This window comes from Elaeis guineensis, chromosome 3 (genome assembly GCF_000442705.2).
Source record: "Elaeis guineensis isolate ETL-2024a chromosome 3, EG11, whole genome shotgun sequence".
Taxonomy (NCBI): Eukaryota; Viridiplantae; Streptophyta; class Magnoliopsida; order Arecales; family Arecaceae; genus Elaeis; species Elaeis guineensis.
In genome coordinates this window covers 89,218,514-89,237,444 of record NC_025995.2, presented here as the reverse complement: position 1 = coordinate 89,237,444, position 18,931 = coordinate 89,218,514, and the positions used below count along the sequence as shown (strand labels likewise).

At 42.0% G+C, this 18,931-nt stretch overlaps 2 protein-coding genes across 5 annotated transcripts in view; both read right to left on the bottom strand.

Moving 5' to 3' along the window:
• Positions 1–20: 20 nt before the first annotated feature.
• LOC105041853 (uncharacterized) lies at positions 21–2,341 on the bottom strand. Its single transcript, XM_010918909.4, has one exon. It carries the CDS (start codon positions 2,082–2,084, stop codon positions 450–452), a length of 1,635 nt encoding a protein of 544 aa, XP_010917211.1. The 5' UTR covers positions 2,085–2,341; the 3' UTR covers positions 21–449.
• A 6,350-nt stretch (positions 2,342–8,691) lies between these two features.
• The window catches only part of LOC105041852 (protein FIP1), a 38,270-nt gene continuing 28,030 nt past the window's right edge, over positions 8,692–18,931 (bottom strand). For 3 of the 4 annotated variants that reach the window (XM_073253941.1, XM_073253943.1, XM_073253942.1), the window contains exons 9-15: positions 18,774–18,870; positions 14,127–14,211; positions 12,840–12,902; positions 9,888–9,947; positions 9,406–9,498; positions 9,239–9,313; positions 8,692–9,152 (exon numbers count right to left, since the gene is read on the bottom strand). In XM_073253941.1, coding sequence (XP_073110042.1) covers positions 9,042–9,152; positions 9,239–9,313; positions 9,406–9,498; positions 9,888–9,947; positions 12,840–12,902; positions 14,127–14,211; positions 18,774–18,870 — 584 coding nt within the window. In that variant the 3' untranslated portion in view covers positions 8,692–9,041. The remainder of the gene's footprint in view (positions 9,153–9,238; positions 9,314–9,405; positions 9,499–9,887; positions 9,948–12,839; positions 12,903–14,126; positions 14,212–18,773; positions 18,871–18,931) is intronic. The other variant, XM_073253944.1, reaches the window with a different exon arrangement.

Below are 18,931 nucleotides of genomic sequence, written 5' to 3'. Positions count from 1 at the left end.
TTATATAGCACACAAAGACAAGTTCAAGAAGCAAAAGATTTATAGAAAGCTAAAAGTTCGATGATTAATGTACAGGAGGAGTTGATCTCAAATATCAATCCAGCAAGGGTAAGAATGACACTAAAGTACAGAAACAAAAAGATACAGCTGACAGCCATTTTGATGGTACTGGTATGAATGTAGAACCATGGAAAGAAAATGAAGTTATAAATCATATGATATGAGGCAATGTGATGTACTTATTGATTCAAATGCTACAACTTGCCGAGTCAATCAGAAACCAAAGTTTTGTCACTTGCGTCTACAGGCTTGTTGCTTTAACCGTCAAGCCACATCTTGTTTAATTGATTGGTCCTGATAATTTAGCCCGTGCCAGAATCTCCACAGAATACACATCATGAAGTCATCGCCTCTCCACCTCACTCCTCTGCATCAAAAACATCCTTCAGCTACATAGCCACTGTAATATCTGGGCTTTGTCCCAATGATGAAGGGCTCTCCTTGGAAGATGATATATCCAATCCTAAATCTCTTCCCGATGCGATAAGCATAATCCGGTTCACCTCATTAGGCAAGCCAGCCTTCAGAAGACAAGACACCAAGGAACTAACTGTTACACTATCAGGGGCACAGCCAGTGGCCACCATCTTATGGAAAAGGCCAATGGCTTCCACCATTCTACCCTTCATGCAGTGTCCTATGATCAAACTAGTAAATGTAAACTTATCAGGAGAACACCTCTTCTCCTCCATTTCTAACAAAAGTATATTTGCCTCATCTAAATTTCCCACCTTGCAAAGCACATCAATTACAAAATTATAAATGAAGGCATGGGGTACAATATCCCTCCTCTCACTTAGTTCCTTCAGAAAATGTGAAGCCTCAGATATTCTATTCTTCTTGCACAGAGAACTAATGACAATGGCAAAGGTGTAAGCATTGGGCCGAATACCCCTCTGACCCATCTCATTCCACAGCCTCAATGCATCATCCAACTTCTCACTCCGAGAGTACCCATCGATCAATGAAGTGAAGGTCACAACATCAGGAGGACAACCACAGACCATCATCCTCTCATACATAGAAACTGCGGATGGCATGTCGCCAGCCTTACCAAACCCATCAATGAGCACATTGTAGGTGACTCTACTAGGCCTTATTCCTAACTCAATCATCTCATTGAAAACCTCCAAGGCTTCTTCCATCTTGCCCATCTTGCAATAACCTGAGATGACAGAAGTGTACGTGACAACATTCGGCACACACAAGCCATCTGATTGAATTCTCCTCAACATCTCGTGCCCCCTGTCCACCTGTTGGGTCTGACACAAACCATCGACAAGAATGTTGTGGGTGACTGTATCTGGAGTACATCCAAAATCCCTCATTTCCTTGAAAAACTCAAATGCACCATCAGTGTCACCCAATCTACATAAACCTTTGATAATGATATTAAAGCTACAAGTATCTGGAGTGAAGAATTGCGAAGCCAATTGCTCTCTGAAGAGAAAAATGGCATCTTGCGCTCGGTTTCTTCCCACCAAAAGGTTCATGAACTTATTAAAGGTGTAACATCGAACCCGGCAATTGAATTCAGAAGCTCGTGCGAGTAATTTCAAGGCAGCATCCAGCTGACCGGCTTCAGCAAAGGAATTAGCGAAAAACTCAAGACACGGGCCATCAGGAGAATGCCCGTCGCTCGCCATTTGGTCGAACACCTTGAGTGCGGCTTCGTGGAGTCCCGAGCGAAAAAGACGTGCGACAAGAAATCGATAGGCGGTGGCCGAGTGAGCCACGCCAAAGGCCGAGCGGGTGACTTGGAAGAGGCCAAGCGCCGACTCGGCGGTTGGGAGACGGCGGACGGCGGCGAAAGCGACAGAGGGCGAGAGGGCAGGGAGGAATGGGGCGAGCCCGGAGGAGGCAGTGGAGGGGGAGAGGAGGAAGGCGGTGGCGATGGCCTTGGCGATCCAGAGGTCGGGGGCATCGGAGGCTGGGCCGGTGGCGGTGGCGGTGGCGAGGTGGAGACGGGAGAGGAGGAGGTGGTGGTGGAGCACGTTAGGGTAGGATGGGCCCCGGAGAAGCATTTAAGGGGGTGAGTACACTCGCGGAGGAGGATAAGGGGAAGCATCGGAGAGGGGGCTCAGGATCCGGCCAGCCCTCATGACGTCGGCGAAGGTAGCGGCATAAAAGAGAATGGCGGCGGAGGAGGAAGGCCGTGGGGTGTGGTGACTCCGACTTCGTTGGAATGGTTTATAGTTAGGTCTTAGCGAGAGGGAAGAATGATGGCCGGTCACTCTAACCTGCGTACCAAGACAATGGGGGAGGGTGATGATGCCACCAGGTAGCATGGCAATCGGATCGGACAAGGTAGATGCTAGATAAAAAATATATCATTTCAAATCCGATAATTTTATCAAACTGATCAAAAATTTAAATTTGAATTCGGTCAATTTATTAAATAAATAATGTAATTCATTCTATAATGAGTTGAATCATTTTAAAGGAGTTAAATACATGAGGCATTGCCTCTAGGGTCTAATGGAGCCAAGCTTGGTTTGATGTTGAGCTTGGGCTTGAGCTTGAAATACCGGTCAAATTTGAATTGTTTATTATTATTTTTGATATTTCAAGTTTAATCTCAAATCAAGTTAAATAAGTGTCTATTCGATCTATTTGATCATCAAATTTGGATCTAGCTCAATTCAAACTCAAATTATATCTCAATTTAATCTTGATTTCAAGTTTTCATTGAACACAAACTTCGTGCTACTTTACAAGTCATCTGTTTAGTCGTCTCTATTTTTCATCATCTCAAGCTCATTCTATAAGATGATTCAGCCATGGTTATTGGGTGGATTAGACAACAAACCCTTTTATCTGCGACACACTTCATGCTTTGTGAAATCCATCAACTTATTTCTTCGTTCCAACTCTTCAAAACTTTCCATGTATTCGGACAAATGAATTCTACTGCAAATTGGTTAGCTGGGACTAGGACCAATATTCACCTTAACAATGCCTCCAGCACTCATCCAGATTTTGTCTAATGATGGAAGTTAATGCTTGAGAGATTCCTTACCTAGAGCCCGATGATGTTTTTTTTGCTATCTCTATTTTCTTCTTTTTTTTTTCCCTTCTATGTTACCAAAAAATATCCTTTAATATTTAACTAATTCCATAATAAATAAAATGCATTGCTTAAAGTTTTGATCCAACAAAATATTCTCTATAAATATATAATATAAGTATAATATATTCAAGCCTTCTTAAGTCAAACTTGGTTAAGTTGAGTCAATATTTGGCTTGGCTTAAAATTAATTTCAAGCATATTCTATCGGTTCAAGTTTAATTTGTTTAGCTTTGAATTGAGGTTGATTCAAGCTTTTTCTCAAGCTGAGCTCAGGCCAAGCCTTAGCTACCCATCTCTTTTGACAACCCTAAATGATGGAGCTAAGCTTGGTCAAGCTCGAGTCCAGTCCACCTTACTTTGGCATGTATTTCAAGCTAGAAATCTGATATCAACTTTAACTTTTGTCAGAAGTTCAATCCAAACTTGATTGATCAACTTGATACTTACTAGATTTAAGTTTGAATTCAATCTCTGTTTGTTAAAGCTCTTTTTTTTTTTTTTTTTAATTTCAAGTCTCGTTTCAAGCTTAGTTCAAGTTTGACCTCAAGCTTGGCTCTAGCTTGAATTTAGATTTGGTTCAAAACTTGGTTCCAGACTGAATTAACAGTAGCGTGCATTTTTGTTAAATGGCATCCTAAATAGAGTTATGATGTATCTTTACAATTCTAAATGCTAATATTTAGGTTGAGCAATTCCCTTTTAGCATGTCTTGCACAAAAATTTAGGACTCACATTACATGTCTGCTGGTCTCACGACAAGCAATTATCCTATTTTTTTACCGACAGTGTGGTGCAAATTTATTTCATGCAATGCCATGAGATAGCTCCGACAAGTATTATGAAACTGTATCCAAAAGTTGATTTCGAGGTGTCATCACATTCTTTCCAATCTGAATCAGAGTGTTCATATCTGTTAAAGAGAAGAACATGATTTTGACAGAATATATGATAAGAAATGTACTTTAAAGGTGATACAAATGGAAAAAAAAAATTAAAGTGTATTTAAACATAACATTTTTTAATTGGATCTTGAAGATAAGATCTGCATGATGTTGATTTTTTTACCTATTTTTCCACATCACGAGAACAGTTGCAATAATAGTTACAGCAATGTTCGTATTGCACCGGTCAGGTTAAGGTTATGGTTATGTTACTATATTTCTGGATACTAATCAAGACACGTGCTTTGCACGTTAGCATACCATATATTAATTTTCAAACATAATATTTCATTAAACTTTAAAAAAGACATGCTAAGTGAGAAATTGGAACTTCTTAAACAATTGCAACATAAAAGTTAGCATGTTTATATATTTATAATTACTTATAATATCTTGATAAATATGCTAATGCATCTTTAACAATTTTTGTATCAAAAGATTGATTGGATAAGTTAACATTATTATACAAAATTTAATGATATACTTTAAAGAACACTACAAGCATGTCCATTGCACTTCGAATGTGCATATTTTTCTACTCATTATGATATAAATGTGTTAGGATTTGATGCCTCGAGATTCAGCCCACATTGAGCCCACAGCGAGGTTCGCGGCGAAAAACGGAATCCAACGAGACCAAGATCACCTGAAACGGAGCTCGGATGGAGGAGATACGAGCTTTTGAAATCGGCACGACATTCGAGGCGACGAAGGATCGCCGGCGACTGGCGGCGGGCGACAGCGGCGTGGCCGCAGGCGGCGGCGCGCGGGACGCGCGACCCAGGCCCGTGCGGGACGTGCGACCCAGGCGGGCGCGCGGCCCAGCCGGGCGCGCGGCCTAGGCGGGCGGGCGGCCCAGCCGGGCGCGCGGGCCCGCGCGCGTAGGCCGGCCCAGGCGGCCTGCTAGCCCCTTTGCCCCGGTCCACCGTGGATCGGGCGGTCCACGGCGGGGCCTGTGGACCGCGTGGACGTTTCCCACGCATTTTTCGCAGTCCACGGCACTATTCCATGGATCGGAGTGCGATCCGACGGTATGGGTGGCTCTCGGTCTTGATCCAACGATCTGGGACGTGATTTAGGTTGATTAAGGAGTCCTAATCATTATCTAAGTCGTGATTAAAGTCTATAAAAGGCCCTGTGTGTGAAACAGAAGTGGTTCGGATTTGCACCGTACGAAGCCCGTACGAACCCGAGAAGAGAGAGAGAAGCGAAAGTGCTGAGAGAGAAGGAACAGAGGCTCCTAGACAGCGGTCGCCAGGCACTTCAGGGGTTCAGGGGGGTCTTCAAGAGAGAGAGAGCTTTTGTGAGGAAAACTTCAGATGAGAGAGAATTGGGTGTACAAGAGTTGAGGGTGAGGTCTCCTCTTGTAAAATTTCTTTTTCATAGTGAAGTTTGCATGCCCCGTGGAGGCGAGCCCTTTTGTGGCTGATCCACATATTTTGATTGTTTTTTTCTTTTGTTTTGTTTCTTCTTTCTTCCTGCTGCATCGCGTGGTACTGAAAAAATCTTGAGAGGTGGTGTCCTGACCAGACATTCACCCAACAAGTGGTATCAGAGCAAGGTGGTACAAGAACGCATATTGCAGTGGTGGTGAGCAAGACTGAAGATGGAGAAGACAGGAACAATCAAGATGGAGATCAACAAGTTCGATGGTAAGAGTAATTTCTCCTTGTGGCAGGCAAGGGTGAAGGACGTGCTCATCCAACAGGGGTTGATCGATGCTCTCTTGTGCGATGAGAAGCCGACCATCATGGAGGTGCGAGATTGAAAATGGCTACAGATGCAGGCGGTGAGTACCATCCGCATGTACCTGACGGATGAGGTGGTGATCCATGTGCTGAGCGAGACTTCCCCGACGGTGCTATGGTCGAAGCTCGAGGAGTTGTACATGGCGAAATCTCTCATCAATACACTTTTCCTCTGGAGGCAGTTCTACCAACTGCGGATGACTGAGGGACAGAGCATGCAGGAACATCTGAGCCACTTCCAGAAGATCCTCACCGACCTTCTCAGCATTGGCGAGAACGTTGAGGAGAAGACCAGGGTGCTGGTTTTGCTGGCATCGCTTCTCCCTTCGTACGAGTCCTTGGTGACTGCTCTTCTAGTGGGGAAGAGCACTATCAAGATGGACGAGATCACCGCGGCGAAACTCCAGAACGAGGTTCTCAGGAGGGAGAACCCAGCTTCGAGCTCAGGTGGCGGTAGCTCAGCTTTGGTGGCTTCTGGAGGTGCAGGAGGCGGTAGACGGAGCGACAGGAGATCGCAACGAGGGCGGTCTAAGTCCAGGAGGGACTTGAGTAAAACCAGATGTTACCGGTGTGAGGAGTTGGGGCATCTAGCCAGAGATTGCCCTCAACTGAAAAATCAGACGGTGGCTGCTGTAGCGACGGCCGGCAGCGATTCAGATGGAGATGTCTTGGAGATATCTGACGAGATATCTACTTCTTCCCAGCAGTGGATATTAGATTCTGCATGCCCCTATCATGTATATTGCAGAGAGGAGCAGTTTGACTCCCTGGAGAACAGTGAGGGCACTGTATATCTGCCGGATGGATCGAGCTATGCGATCAGAGGCATTGGGACGGTCAGCTGGAGGACACATGATAATGCAGTGAGGAGATTGGGGGAGGTCCGATACATATCCAATTTCAGGCGGAATCTTATCTCACTTAGCAGACTGGATTCGAGAGGCTACAGGACGGTAGCTGGTGGAGAAATCCTGAGGGTGCTACGCGGCGATAGAATTGTGCTGGAGGGGAAGAAAGGGAGCAGAGGACATTATTACCTGACAGGGAGCCCAGTGCGAGGTGGAGCTTCGGGAGCCAGGTGGAGCCCAGAGCGAGGTGGAGCTCCAGGAGGCAGATCGGGCACGAGACAGGAGACTCGGGAGGACGAGGGGCGACGTCGCAAGGTGAGATTCCTATTACCGCAGGATGATGCCCCGAGCAGGTCTCAGGTCAGGAGGAGCACAGCATACGACGGAGATGAGATCGAGCAGCCTGGCTCGACTCCCATGTTTGCCCATCCATAATCAGCAGGCGACTGCCCCAGGGTATGGGGGTGAGGAGATCCAGAAGCTCTCGGAGTTTGGAGAAGGCCGAATATCGAGTCGAGGTGGAGATTGTTAGGATTTGACGCCTCGAGATTCAGCCCACATTGAGCCTACAGCGAGGTTCGCGGCGAAAAACGGAGTCCAACGAGACCAAGAACACCTGAAACGGAGCTCGGATGGAGGAGATACGAGCTTTTGAAGTCGGCACGACATTCGAGGCGACGGAGGACCGCCGGTGACTGGCAGCGGCTCGGCCGCAGGCAGCGGCATGCGGGACGCGCAACCCAGGCCCACGCGGGACGCGCAACCCAGGCCCGCGGCCCAGGCGGGCGCGTGGCCCAGCCGGGCGCGCGGCCCAGGCGGCCTGCTGGCCCCTTTGCCCCGATCCACCGTGGACCAGACGGTCCACGGCGGGGCCTGTGGACCGCGTGGGCGTTTCCCACGCGTTTCTCACGGTCCACGGCACTATTCCATGGATCGGAGCGCAATCCGACGGCATGGGTGACTCTCGATCTTGATCCGACGGTCTGGGACGTGATTTGGGTTGATTAAGGAATCCTAATCATGATCTAAGTCGTGATTAAGATCTATAAAAGACCCTGTGCGTGAAACAGAGAGGTAGTGGTTCGGATTTGCACCGTACGAAGCCCGTACGAACCCGAGAAGAGAGAGAGAGGCGAGAGTGCTGAGAGAGAAGGAGCAGAGGCTCCTGGACAGCGATCGCCAGGCACTTCAGGGGGTCTTCAAGAGAGAGAGAGCTTTTGTGAAGGAAACTTCAGATGAGAGAGAATTGGGTGTACAAGGGTTGAGGGTAAGATCTCCTCTTATAAAATTTCTTTTTCATAGTGAAGTTTGCATGCCCCGTAGAGACGAGCCCTTTTGTGGCTGATCCACGTATTTTGATTGTTTTTTTTTTTTTTTTGTTTCTTCTTTCTTTCTACTGCATCGCGTGGTACTGAAAAGATCTTGGGAGATGATATCTTGACCAAACATCCATCCAACAAAATGCTTAGTATGCCTGTACAGATTGACCATCGAAGATGTAGGCTTGCATTGATTCCCCTCCACCCCCCCCCCCCCCCCGTACAGGTTGACCATCGAAGATGTAGGCTTGCATTGATTCCCCTCCACCCCCCCCCCCCCCCCCCACCTCAAAATAGAAAAACCCTTCTTCATTCCCACACCGCACCACACATGATCCTATATAGTATTGATTTTTTTTTTTTTTTAAAGAAAAAAGTGTAACTACCACTAAGAAGCTTTCTAATTTTTGAATTAAAAGGATCATTACCCAGTTGCGATGCTGGCAACCCAGGACCACGGGAGGCCTAGAAAAATAATTACCTCTTAGAAAGGGAAAGAAATAGAAAACCTAACTTGATAATTTTGAAGAAAATAAGTTGTCTAGGAGAAATCCTTAATCATGTCACCCAAGCATGCTTGCTTTTAATATTAAATAAAAATATATGAGGCAAAGTGGCAGCGGTTCTGCCGCTAGGCCCACCACATGAACAGGTGATAGTTAGCCGATGGTGTTGGTGATGACAAAGATGGAGAGAAGCTGAAAATAACCATCACACAAGGCAAACCCGTTTCCCTTATGATTCCCATCACACAAGGTTCCCTGCTTTGAATTCATCAAGAAGTTTGATGTACCACATTATAACTCACAGAATAACAATGAGAAACTTCTGCATCTATGTACAAGCGGCACTTCAACAAAATCTCAAATGTCAAATTAAAATAACTGGATCATCACTGGACCATAGATCAACTATTTGCCTCGCTTAGCACTACTTGGGATATCCTCCAGCCTGAAAGACCACAAGCATCTCCGGTAGATGCCTTTGGCCATCATGTACATCACAGTCTACATCACTTGTGAATCAACGCTCTCGACGGATCCATATCTTAAGATTCAAGCTTGATGGTCTTCAGCCGATGGACCAGCTGGCTTGTTTCGCAGTTTTGCTATGCTCTTTTGCAGTTCCATATTTGACAAGCGCTCTGCTTCCAATGCTCTTTCAAGCTGCATGCCAGATAAGAGCATGGCTATGACAAGGAATATGGCAGCAGCATTGGCGATGGAACATAACTGTTGTGACCAGATTTTACCTTTGCTGCTCGAGCACTCCATTCTCCAAGTATAGCTCTCAGTCTTTCATTTTCCTCAACATACTGTAATAGAACCTTTAGTCAAAAACATGATGACAGACACTGTCAACCATGTAATTATCACTAAAACATGAAAGACATTTGAATGGAGGGCTTGATTAGCTAACCTCATTGTTGGTTACACGAATGCGCTGGATTTCGGTGTCCCTCTCAGCAATCAAGCTACGGGCAAGGCGTAACTCCAAATGCACCTGATTCATCTGCAACGCCAATTCTCAATATATCAGATACTCATAGTTCTATCTCAGAGAGAGAGAGAAAGAAAGCATATGATTTTCTGTGGTTTAAAAGACTGGAAAAGATCAATCGTGAATGTCTTTCCGGTATTACTAATATAGTCAGAATTTGTTTTCATGATTGGAGCAACCCAGAAAGTATGAGCAAATTATGAGCAGTGTTACAGTAACAAAAATCTCATTGGAAAAACGAAGGGTTAAACAGCTGATGCATAACTCACCCATTGCACCTCTCACTGAAAGCCAGTACCAGACATAGGCAGGCTCAGTCCAAAGGGGAATATGAAAGTAAAATATGCAACTCTTTTTTGTCAGATTTTCATGTTTCTTTAGTATTTTTCAAAAATTATTACCTCAGCAGATAGAGCACGGAGTTCTTGATCACGAGATGCTAGCAGATGAGCAAGGTCAACCTGCATACAATACAAAACAACTCAGCTGATAAGGCTATTTTGGGTGGATGACAAAACACCAAGATCAACCTTCATACCATATAAAATGACAAAACATGAATGTGTTTTACAGATTTTTGATTTTTTAAACATTGAAACAAAATAGAAGCATGATTTTTTTTGTAAAATGATAGAAAAGTATTTAAAAAAAATGAGGATCACAAAATAAGCCTTGGATGGATGTGAAGGCATCCTATTTCAGAGTGCTCTCCTGGACATGATCAATGGTGATATCCCATTCCCCAGGTTACCATTTCCCTCCTAAATTATAGAACATTTCCGGTTCACTCTCCCCATTCTCCCTAGTTTATGGCTTTCTCATCAACTGAGAGTCCCTTCTAGAAAGACAACAAAATCATCGAAGTCCAGACATCAGTCCCAGTCCCACCAATCAGAATAGACTGAGACCAGGACACAGTCAAGATTATGAGTTTATCAAAAGAAAAAAAAAAGGTAGGAGAAAGCAGACGCAACTGGTACTTCGATCCCATGTAATTAAACAATATGATAGATAGGAACATAAAGCATTTTACACTTTCAATGATTGAATTGGATAAGTAACCTGTAAATATAAATAGAATAGCATGCAAATGAGTAGCAAGTCCTGCATATCCTTGAAATATTAAACATCAAAGTAAAAAATTCCCATTAAAAAATACTCATGATATGTTAATGTAATGTCTGTGATGCATTTCCGAAAGTGTTTTCTTTTTTTTTTTTTTTGTAGCATTTCCAGAAATGTTGAAAATCAGAAAATATGGAACCTTTAGACAAGCATGCTAGACATTCTCATGAAACCATCATACTGACTTTTATAAAATATAACCCCAATACAATAATAGCAAGGTTTGCCATACCATACCAATCTGGACATATCGTACCGGAACATAATACAGGGGGTGTACCAACACTCAATATGCCGAACCAGCTCCATATTGATATTGTAATAGATTGGCATCGGTATGGGCCTAATACTGAAACGGCGAACCGTGTAATACATACATACATACATATATTTTATAATATATACATATATTATAATAAAATTGCTAACTTTTAAAAAAAATCAAAAAATATGGAAATGCCAGACTTCTGGACAAGTATGCTAGATGTTAAGACTATGATACTGACTTTAAAAAATATAACTCCAATACATCCATATATAATATATTATATACAATAAAATGTTAAGAGACAGAAAGAGATAATAGAGTTCAATCAAATAAAAATGAAATGTATTTTCAGATCACAAGAATAATAAAATCATGGCAAGATATAAACTAGTCCCAAACTTTTTATCAGTTGACAGGATCACTAGCATCCCTCAAATATTTATTTTTTATCATTTAACTAAACCAAAGGCAATTATTGTGAGACCTGACACTTCAAGAATGAGCAAAAATAGGCCAAAAGTCCACCAAACCAACAGGTTTAAGGAAAAGAATTGAGTCAAAAAGACCAAACTCACACTCACATGACCCACCGTTCGTCAAACCGTATCAGCAGGATACCTATCTGGTTCTGGCATGAAAAATAGCACGGCAGCCATCTCAGAGGGAGGGAGAAGAAAAAGAGAGAGGGGGGGGGAGAGAAGGAGAGGGAGAGGAAGAGAGGGCCTCCGACAACCGTTGGAGGCTGTCGGAGCTCTTTCTGAGCTCGATAAGGACGGAGGAAGGGAAGAAGAGAGAGAGGAGACCTCACTGGATCATTGGAGGTCCTTAGAGGCCTCCGGACAGACGGCGACGCTGTCGGAAGCTCTCTGACGACCGGCGAGCCAACACCGAGGGAGTGAAGGGCGGCCAAAGCCGGAAGAGGACCTCCGCCCTCCTCCACTTTGAAACCGGGGTTCACTCCTGTTTCTTTTTTTTTTTTTTGATTTTTAATGGACGAAATCAAATAGGAGTTCCCTCTCCCTCTCTTCCCCCCTCTCTTCCTCTCTTTCTTCTCCCTCTCCCCTTCTCTGCCCTGTCAATTTGCCGGTCCGATCTGATATGGACCCGTACCGACTCGTACCACCAGTCAGCCGGCATGTATCCTACTTCCGGCTCCGGAAACCTTGCATGATCCATAAATTTGTATCAGTACGACGAACAGCCATGTATTTTTTAAATCATTAATTGAATATTTCAATTGTTTGAGAAGTGCTTTGAAATGAGTTCTAGAGGGAGGCCCATTATTTACTTTTGGGGTGAACATGTAGCATTGGTTAACATCCTTATGTTTATCTATGACATCTCATCATAAATCCCTTATTTTTACTTTCATTTAGACTCCCTTTGTCTTGCTACAATTACCACGTTATTGTGAAAGACATATACTTTCTTCTCTTAACTATTCATTACGTATTCTCAAAAAGCTTGCCATCAATATCCAAAAAATAGAAATAAAACCTTAAACAATCCAAAGATATTCAGTTTGGATGGATAACAAGTCCATGACTGATTACATACATAAAGAGCATAATGGGATAGTTTAAATTCTTGTTGGGAGGTTCTTACTAAGAATGCACTATTATATCAATCAATATTACACCTTCAAGAAGTTTGGTTGCATGAAATACCAGCAAAGAACCATGTAGGCATGTCACATCCATCAAGAGAAAGAAAGAGCTATAGCAAATAAATCACAATACTGTTTCCCCTTGATCAGGTCCCTTTTGAATGTAAACGAATCATATCTTTCAACTTCATATCTTCAAAATTACTCAGCCAACATAACCATCCAATGAGATACTATTATCCGTTTGAAAGCCTCATGTATGGTTGATGGTTATGACAAGCAACAATAGTAAGCTATGACATAATAAACATCCTAGTTAATCAATAATGAATCAGAACTTGAATATTTGCAAACCTGCGGAGTACTTCCATCATCAGAACGTTGATATTTGCTTAAGCATTCTTGTAAGCGGAGAACCTGCAAGAAAGAGACTTGATTTGTGAAAGATATGTCGTATCAGCCAGACACAAAAATCTGTTAAACATTGAAGTCCAACTTACTGACAATAGATATTCTACCAATGTATCTTTATTATATCAAAGGCTGAACTTGTGTACATAAAATTCCTCCATGTGGATATCAGGAATCCAATTAGCTGACTTGGATTAAAATAAAAACCTATTATAATGCAATGCAGTGGTACAAGTGGGATACTAAATACATCCCACAACCTCTATCCCAATTATCACAACATATCAATGCCTCTTTCTCAAATCCAAATCCCTCTCTCATTAACACTGCCTGATCTTCTGGACTGCCCATACTATGGAAGAGATTGGTAAGTCAATAGTCATTTTAAATTTCAATATTTTTTTTTAATATATGTATACAAGATGTTTTATGCCAACTAATTGGGCAAAGTAAGAGAGTTAAGGTCCAACATATACAGATGAACAATCTATTAAAAATGATTCATATATTTCTGCATTAAGTTAATCTTTTAAGGGTGCACTAACTCATGCACATATAAAATATATTTTATCTTTCAATAAAAACAAAGGTGCTAAAAAGTCCCCCTAAAGATGTTAAGAAATTTAATTTACAAAGAGCACTGTTGGTTTAAAACAATGAAACCACGTTATTACATTGTACCCAACAACCAGGTCATCATTTTCCTAATTAGTGGCAAACTATCCCTAATAGTTAAGAGCATTGTTTGTAAAAAAAATTGTTTCCTGCAACAATTGAAAATGATTATTTTCAAACATACATTTGTTTGGTCATCTTTCGAGGGTACTAATCTGTTTAAGTACTATGAGAACAGTATATTATGAACTGCTTTAAATAAGATAATTGATTTTTAAAACTTGCATTTTTAAACACAATTTTTAATGAATTATTGTCACAAATAATATTACCGATATTCATATAACAGAAATGTTATAATAGGTATCTTATGGTATTAAAACAAATACTTGAATATGTTGTATAAATTATTGCTTTGTGTTATTGCTCCAATTATTTTAAATGAGCCCATAAAATAAAGATACTATAAGCTTGTGCATTTGAAAATGTTTATAACTATGCCTATATTCATACAGGCCCATAAGGACAGAAGACAAAATTCAGAGCATGGTGAGTTTACTCAGTAGGTAATAGAAATGTAGATCAAACACATATATCTTTCGATTTAATCCATACCTCCTCGCTCAAAAAATGAAGATTTTCCCTTTGGTATTGCAACAACGCCATTTGTTGATCAGAAAGGCGGCCACCATCATGATATCTACCAAATTGGGAATTCACAATGACAATGAGATCGAGGTATAAAAATATTGTGCAGAACAGATGACATATGAGAACTATATAAATTTTGAGCACATAATCTATGTGTTAATAACCTAATTGCCTAACAAATATTCTTGCATGAGACAATTTGAAGTGTTTAATTTTTAGTTTTCACCAATGACGCCATAAGTAGTTTGACTTTGCAAATTCAAACAAAAAAAAAAAGGGATTCTCCACTTCTTGGCTTATTACCTTGGTTCATTAAATGATGAAGCCTCCAACCAAGCAAATACACTCATTGTTGTTTTAAGTGGTTAGCCTTCATAATGAGGTTATAAATGGCATCAATCAGATAACATTGAAAAACAAAGAACAAATTAGATTTTATATTATTTGCTTTTGCAAGGTTACAACAAGTAAAAGTAGAGTGACTTTAAAAAAACTCATTCAATCAGACGCTACCATAGAATTCTATATCGGCCTGAACCGGCTGGTACATCCTGTACCGAACCGACGGGGAACTGAGACAGTTCGATCGAGAAAAATGGTACACCATAAGAAGAGGGAAAGAGAGGAAGAGAGAGAGTAACGAGAGAAGAGAGACATGGCACGATGCCGCCGAAGGCCGGCAATGGCCTACTGAGACCATTGGAGGGCCATGGAGGCCTCCGCGGCTCGGTGTCGCCCAATAGGGCACTTAATCGAGTGAGAAAGAGAAAGAGAGGGGGAGCAATATACCGAAGGGAGGCGCAGCCAGCGGAGAGGCTGTCAGAGTTTGCCAGATGGCCGCCATGGCTATCGGGCAGTGGAAACTGCGTGTGCGGAGCCGCAGTCATGAAATAAGGGCAACGCTCCTATTCACACGTCGATTGCCCCTATTCACACGTCAATTTTTTTTCTAAAAACGAAGATGAACAGTGAAACCGGCAATGTGTTTGATGGCTTCATTACAATGTGTTTGCTACTTTGCCGGCTTCACTGTAATTAGAATTTTTAAAAAAAATCCGTGAAACAGAGACGATCGCCTCTGTTTCATATTCGCAGTGCCGGAGGCCATGATTGCACTATCGACGGCCATGGCGGCCAGCCAAAGGCCCTCTGGCAGCTTCCCCTCTCTCTTTTTCTTTTCCTCCCCCCTTTCTCTATCTCTCTCTCTCGATCGATCGAGTAGCGAATGAAGCAAAGGCCTTCACAGTCCTACGGGTGCCCCGACGATGGCCACAGGGCATGCTGGGCCGTCTATGGCCACTGCCGACGTCTCCTTTAGCGACTGCCTCCCCTCTTATCCCTCTCCTTTCTCTCTTTTTCTCCACCCGATTCGCCTCTTCTCCTCTGTGTCGGTTCGCGTCGGTCCGGTATGGATCCATACTAATCTACACCACCGGCATGGGCTCTAATATCGAGTCTGCGAATCTTGGACACTACTACATACAAATGATCCAAGATTTTAAACAAATCAAGTATTCAAATCCATTTGGGCTCAATAAAGTCAGATCCAGACATATTAGATCCTTACAATGATGTATGGCCTTATTGTGCGACCATATTTAAGATATTGCTTTGAAAATTAAGAAGGGGTCGGACCCAATTGAGTTGATATACGTTGCACCTGCGAAAGGATTTTAAAGCCTTTGGCATAGGGTAGCTGCAACATGTGTTGTGCATGTCTTGCTATGCCTACATACTGTCATATCATGCTGCTTCCAAACAAAAGAAAAAAGGATTTAACATTCCTTTTCAACAAAAAGATTCAGAAAAAACAGAAAAAGAAAGACTTAACAGGGTTACAGGAATCTTGCAGATCAAGTATTTGGTGATAAAAAAACCATGCCAGCCTAGCAAGATACGTGCCAACACTTGAATTGATGGTCTAAATGTCCCCCTCACACCTGCACGCGCGCGCGCGCGCGAGAGAGAGAGAGAGAGAGAGAGAGATGATATCCATTTTAAAATTTAAAAGCATTCTTATAACATGCAAGGATGCAGATTATAAAACAAACCTATCTCCTGAATGTTTGCATCAAAAAGTCTCTATGGGCTTTGAACTTGTCATCCCTCTGCCGAATCATCATTGGCATCAACATCATAACAGAAGGAATGCTAGATAACTTGGTGGTATTCTTGAAGAAAAAAATAGTAAATGGCTCATCCAACATACTGGTTCAATCTTCCATGCACGATAGCTCTGATATTTAGAATTAATCTGTGAGATGTCTCTATCAAGGCCATTGGATGCAAATGTTGTCATTCATGTGTACCAAAGACTGATAAATGGATCATGCCAGCCTGGCACTAGCATGGGTACATGCATACCAATCCAATTTTAGCACACATTAGCATGCATCCATGCTATGTAACAATCTAATCTTGGCATGAAACATGACAAGCAAAATCAGCACATTAATCATCAAGTGGGACTCTAGAAGATAGGGCTAGCAAAATGTGACCTGACCCGCGTTTGACCCACCATACATAGGTTTGGGTTTGGTCTAAATGGTTTGGGTCATAAACGGATCAACCCATTTAGCCATTTATTAAATGGGTCAAATTTGGGTACCGCACTTCTGACTTGTTTAATCCATTTATTAAATGGGTCGGATTGGATCGGATACCCATCAATACATATCTCATTTAAAATAATTCCCGTTCTGAAATAGATGGGCTGTTATTAGTTTAAAATTTGAAATCAGTGCCCATGTACAAACCCAAAAAAAATAAAACAAACAAAAAAAGGCCCGCATGAGCCAACCACCCCCTCTGCACACACGGTCCATTGACTTGGGACTCATTCCAAGTCTTCTGAATTTCAAAAAATGCCTCCTTAGCCTTTCTCCTTAGTCTCTGTTCTATCCCATCGTATCAAAAGAGAGAAGAAAAGAGAGTTCAAGAACAAAAGAAAAAGTCCAAAATGAGAGAGAGAAGAGAAGATAATAGGAGTCTGAGAAGAGAGGATGGAGTCAGCTGTGGCGGCGAAGAGAAGAGAAGGAAAAGTTGTGCGCCCAATTGGGCGGCCAGTGATGCAAACACGGAAGCACCTCCTATCGGAGGTGATGACGACATTCTGGATGGTGGTGAGCTATCGGCATCATGATGGAGAGTTAGAGTTGTAGAGTATTCCATCGATGACAGTGGGGGGAGGTGGCACGAGCAACAAGGTGCTTGTGAGGGGTCTAGGAGTAGCGGAGGGAGGAGATACGGACAGAGAGGGCCAGGAGGACTGAAGGTGGAGGGGACCATTAGAGGGTTTGCTGTGTTGATAGCGAGGGAGTGGATCTCAAAGGCAGACGAGGCAACATCCAGGTCACGGACCGCGGCCATGATGAAGCGGTGGAAGGTGGAGGGGGGAGAGCCACAAGACAGCATCAACAGATTTGGACTAGGGAAATCGGTGGAAGTGGAGACCGTCGGTTCTTCTTTTTCTTCCCCTACTATGCTCATAGAATCGCAAAAAAAAAAAAAAAAAAAAAAAAAAAATCAAAGGATTTTAAAGGGTCAGTCATGTTCAATCAACTAGCTTAATAGATTATCCATTTATTAAATAGATTAAACAAGTCAGGTTGGTTATCTATTTATCAAACATGGAGGTTCAACATTTTCTGACCCAACTTGTATCTTGACCCCGACCCAATTGCCACCCCTACCAAAGGTGAGAAAAATCATAAGGATAATCAATCCAATACATTTTTCTTCTCTAAGATAATCTCCATTTTTTGATAGGTGGCTCCTAGATATCTGAGATCTAAACTAATGTTTTTGTACTTTCAGTTTCTTCTTGGTTACCTTGGATGGGCTCTTGGAAATCAGAAAAGATTATGATGACATGGGCAGCAATATTTGCTGACACAATTGTGCCTAAACTCTAAAGGAACTCATGTGCAAGAAGGTAGATGTGCATAGGTGGGGTACCCAGATTACTTTTTTCTTTTTCCTTTCTCCTTTTGTCATGGGATGTTTTGGGCAAAACATTATTGCATTTGGACATTCAGGAATTGGACATCCTGGGAACAGAAGAATGAAACTTTTCTTTTTGTGAAAATAGTTGGGCTTTTATAGTGTAATATGTGTGTGCTAATATCATGGTATTTACTCTTTCTCCAGTTACAACAGCTCCTACTGAAAAGTATCACCACTGTTCTTCATCATATTAGATTTTGTTTTTTGAATTCAAATTTTTATCTGTCCAAAGAAATTTATGTTGGTCTGTCTGCAAGCAGTCAAAAGAATCTGTTTTATTTAATTTCATTAAGTCCACAAGATCATTAACTGGACAAATAACATCTGAATGTCCATTATAACAGTAAACAAAGTGTCTGATCAGGTCCGTAATATGGGGATCTTCTATGAATACTGGTGCTTTATTAGTGTATATCATGAATTGACAAATGTTATGTGCTTAGAGCAATTGGTTTGTGTATGTACATTTGCACATGTACATGCATGTCTAGAAGATTAGGTAATTAATCACAAGGTATAAAGTTAGAAATTGATGCACCAAATATTATCTACCCTTTAAAATCTTAATCATTTATTATAACTAAATAATCCAAAATAAATTCCTACCTCAGCTCCTCCAATGAACTAGATGGCTGTAAAGCAGAATAAAGTGACTTCAAGACATCTGGTTGACCATTTAAAGAATTATATTGATGGATGCACCCTGCAAAATCCAGGATAAAGGAAAACAGATTGTAATTAAATATTGTAAAATATAAAGAGTC

Coding starts and splice junctions, on each gene's coding strand:
- LOC105041853 (XM_010918909.4), bottom strand. CDS start 2,084: ATGCTTCTCCGGGGCCCATCCTACCCTAACGTGCTCCACCACCACCTC.